Source organism: Galeopterus variegatus, unplaced genomic scaffold, assembly GCF_000696425.1.
Source record: "Galeopterus variegatus unplaced genomic scaffold, G_variegatus-3.0.2 Scaffold218, whole genome shotgun sequence".
Classification (NCBI taxonomy): Eukaryota; Metazoa; Chordata; class Mammalia; order Dermoptera; family Cynocephalidae; genus Galeopterus; species Galeopterus variegatus.
In genome coordinates, this window is record NW_007726329.1 from 827,195 (window position 1) to 831,209 (window position 4,015).

The window sequence follows — 4,015 nt, forward strand, 5'->3', positions numbered from 1 at the left end:
TAAAGCCAAGGCTCTCTGGGAGCCAGAATTTTTTTTTTTTTTTTTTTGGTACTTTTTTTATTGGTTATGAATATTCATGAGATACAAAGCTGATTGACACCACTTGTGCCCAAGATGTGATGGCCAGATCCATACTGGCAGCATGCCCATTACTTCAAACAGCAATTATACCCCGTGTCCCCCACCCAATTATCCCTGACCTCCCTCCCCGTTCCCTTTTCCCCCACTCCAGTTTGTATCCCTACGTATGGTGTCTGGGAGCCAAAATCTGGTGAGATTTCATTAGTTTCTGGACCTTGCCTTCTGTCATGGGAGTCATACAAAAACAGAGTCTGAGGTTCATCCGTTTTCGTCTCATGGGACCAAGGAGTTGAGTGAGATAATTTCTTGTTTGGGGCTTTGAAAAGCCACTGGACACCCCCAGAATTCTTGCTGCATTCCTCCCCGTCCCATGCCATATATCAAAAATTCCATACCTAGATTTTATGCACCAGATAGAGAAAACCTACCTTTCCCCATCTTTCCTCCTTTAACTCTTGTTTTCTTAACAGAGCAGAAAGAGAAAGAAGGAAACAAATTCTGTTATTTCTATCTGCCTATTAGCCCTCTTTCTTTTAAGAGTTTGGGCAGTAGGGAGAAGTTGGTTAATGGAAACAAAATTACAGCTAGGTAGGAAAAATAAGTTCTAGTGGTCTACCGTTGTGCTAGGTATCTATAATTAACAATAATTTTTTTCTTTTCCCTTTTTGTCTTTTTTCGTGAACGGCAATGGATCGCAACCCTCAGTGTCGCGCCCGTACCGGACCAGGACCGGCAACGGGATTGCAACCCTCGGTGTTGCTCCCGCGCCTTGCTCAGCCAGTGAGCGGCCGGTCTGTATGTGGGATCCGAACCCTCGGAGGGAGCGCTGCCGCACTTCCCAAGTGGCGCACTGTAGCAGTGCGCCACCGGGCCGGCCCAATTAACAATAATTTATTGCATGTTTTCAAGTGGCTAGAAGAGAGCTCGAATGCTCTCATCACAAATAAGTGATGATTTTTGGTGGTGATGGATATGCTAATCATCCTGATTTGATTACCACACATTGTATACATGCATTGAAATATAACTCTGTCCCCCATAAATATGTACAATTATTATGTGTTAATTAAAAAAATCATATAAGATTAAAAAAAGAGTTTGGGCAGAAAATGGAAAAAGGCAATAAATTAAAAGTTTTTTGATTGAGTTATATGATCTTAATAATGAATATCAGCCTTCTGTGTGAGAATAAATATTATGTCTCAGTTCAAATTTCACAGATGTATGATGTACCTGCACCTAAAATAATTCCAAGCACTTGAATAACACTGCCCCAGAGAAATGTCATATAAGCCACTTACATAATTTGAAATTTTCCACAAGCTACAATAAAACGTAAAGAAACAGGCAAAATTAACTTTAATCATATATTTTATTTAATCCACTATATTCAAAATAGTATCTTTTAAATATTTCTATATAAATCTGTAAATGCAATCAAGATTAAAGTTATTAATGAGGTATTCTACATCTTTTAAAATTTTCTTTTATTGTTTTGATCTCTCTCTCTCTCTCTCTTTTTTTTGGCAGCTGGCTCGTACAGAGATTGAAACTTGGACCCTGGTGTTATTAGCACCACATTCTAACCAACTGAGCTAACCGGCCAGCCTGAGCTACTTCTTTTTTTTATTTTTTATTTTTAATAACAAATTATAATTGTATATACTTATGGGGTATAATGTGATGTTATGATACATGCATATAATGTAGAAGGATTAAATCAAGCTCATTCTTTTTTTCTTTTTTTTAAAAAGATGATCAGTAAGGGGATCTTAACCTTTGACTTGGTGTTGTCAACACCACGCTCTCCCAAGTGAGCCATGGGCCGGCCCTCTTTTTTTCTTATTAAGTCTTCAAAATACCCCCTATATATGTATAATCAATTCATTTTAATTAAAAAATAAATTACCATAATAAAAAAATCAGGAAATACTGTGTAAATTTGGACATACTAAATTTTCAATATACTAAGTCTTCTAAACCTCAATTCAAACCCACCGCATTTCAAATGCTCAGTAGCTACAGGTGCTGCTGGCTACCATACTGGACACTGCATAGTCTATAGGCACTGAGAGTGGACAATGTAAAAATTCCTTGGTGTACCTCGATGAAATATGACAAGCTCAAATCGTAGCTGTGACCCACCTTCATGTGCTGGAAAATCAGAGTCACAGACTTGGAGGAAGATGTGTTCCTTTTAGGTCCGATAGCAGCACTCACTACCTGTGAGTTCAGGTAAACTCGGTCATTCTCATCTGTCTCTTCGAAAAAAGTTTCATTGATGATATCTCCCAGAGAAGAGTAGGAGATAAGAGCAACCGCACTGGGACCTGAGAAAACCGAAAGATGAAGTCTTTAGAATTCCCACTTTTCCTTCCACGTCTTCCTACCCAAATCCAGCTCATCCTCAGGACCCAGCTCAAACCGAGACTCCCGCTCAGGAAGTCTTCCCCAAGCCCTCAGGCAGCGATGGTGCTTCTGTCTGCTATCATGTGCAACGCTGAGGAGGATATATCTGTCCATGAATAGTTTCGCATGAATTGAATCCTATCTCCCCAGTGGGCTCCAAACTTTTTGAGCAACTCTACTGGAGATGTCATTTGGAAACCACAAAGCCCTTGGCACTGTGCCTAGCAAGTGGTAAATGGTTCACTCTTTTAAAAGATCTTTTTTATTTCTTAAGAAAATTTAAATTATATTTCCAACACCCAGAAAGAATAGATTAGACAGGGGGAATAGGTTTTCGAGATCTATTGCCTGGCATGGCAACTACAGTTGATAACAATAATATGTATTTCAAAATTGCTGAGACAGTAAATTTCAAATGTTCTCACCACAAAAAATGATAAGTAGGTGAGGGTGATGGGTATGTTAATTAGCTTGATTTAATTATTCCACAATATATACACATATCAAAGCATCACATCGTATCTCATAAATACACACATTATAAAGATGTATAATATTTAACATAGTATAAAGGCACTTCAAAAAGTTCATGGAAAGATTTTAATTCTATTTTTAAGTGAACTTTTTGAAGTACACTCATATAACATAATGCATAAAACACATTATATATTATATAAAATAACTAATTATACAATATGTATAATTATTATTTGTCAATTAGAAAAGAGAAAAGAAGACATAACAAACATCCACATAGACTTAACATATGTTACATTATATTATCATTTTGTCCTATTGGCTTTAGAGCGATCTTATTTATTTATTTATTTATTTTAATTTATTAATATACACTGTAGTTGATTTTCATGTTCTTTAACAATTCCTCCTTTTCCCCCTCCTTCTCTGCCCTCCCCACCCATCAACATCATATCTGTTCACTTATAGAACTATTTTTTAAAGAAATGAAATATTTAAGATATGGCCAAAGCTCCCACTACCTCATTCTTTCTTCCTTCTCTGGAAATAACCATGGACTTGAAGTTGAGGTATAGCCTTTTCACGAATACTTTTGTAACTTAACTATATATATATATATATATATATATATATATGTTTCCATAACAATATATAGTATTGTTCTCTGCATTTAAAGATTCACATAGATGGTATCACACTTTGGGTATCTTTTTGCAATTTGCTTTTGTCACTCCTGTTAATATTTTCAAGACTCAGTCATACCAATACATGTTCATTGGTTTATTCATTCAATTACTGTAGAGTATCACATTATTTAATACACCACAATTTATTTACTATAAAAATAAGTTATAAAACTTTGATGAGGAAAAAAAAAACAAGATAAACTTCATACAAAATCCCACCACTCAGAGATAAACGCTGTTGGAGTTCTGAATTTTTTTCTAGGCATAGATTTGTGGGTCCAAACATACATGCAGAAAAAATTGTCCCTCGGGCCAGCCCATGGCTCACTCGGGAGAGTGTGGTGCTGATAGCACCAGGGCCG

At 36.5% G+C, this 4,015-nt stretch overlaps 1 protein-coding gene across 1 annotated transcript in view; it reads right to left on the minus strand.

Moving 5' to 3' along the window:
• EMR3 (egf-like module containing, mucin-like, hormone receptor-like 3) overlaps positions 1–4,015 on the minus strand; it is a 32,182-nt gene that overhangs the window by 13,984 nt on the left and 14,183 nt on the right. The window contains exon 3 of the mRNA XM_008566051.1: positions 2,227–2,411. Coding sequence (XP_008564273.1) covers positions 2,227–2,411 — 185 coding nt within the window. The remainder of the gene's footprint in view (positions 1–2,226; positions 2,412–4,015) is intronic.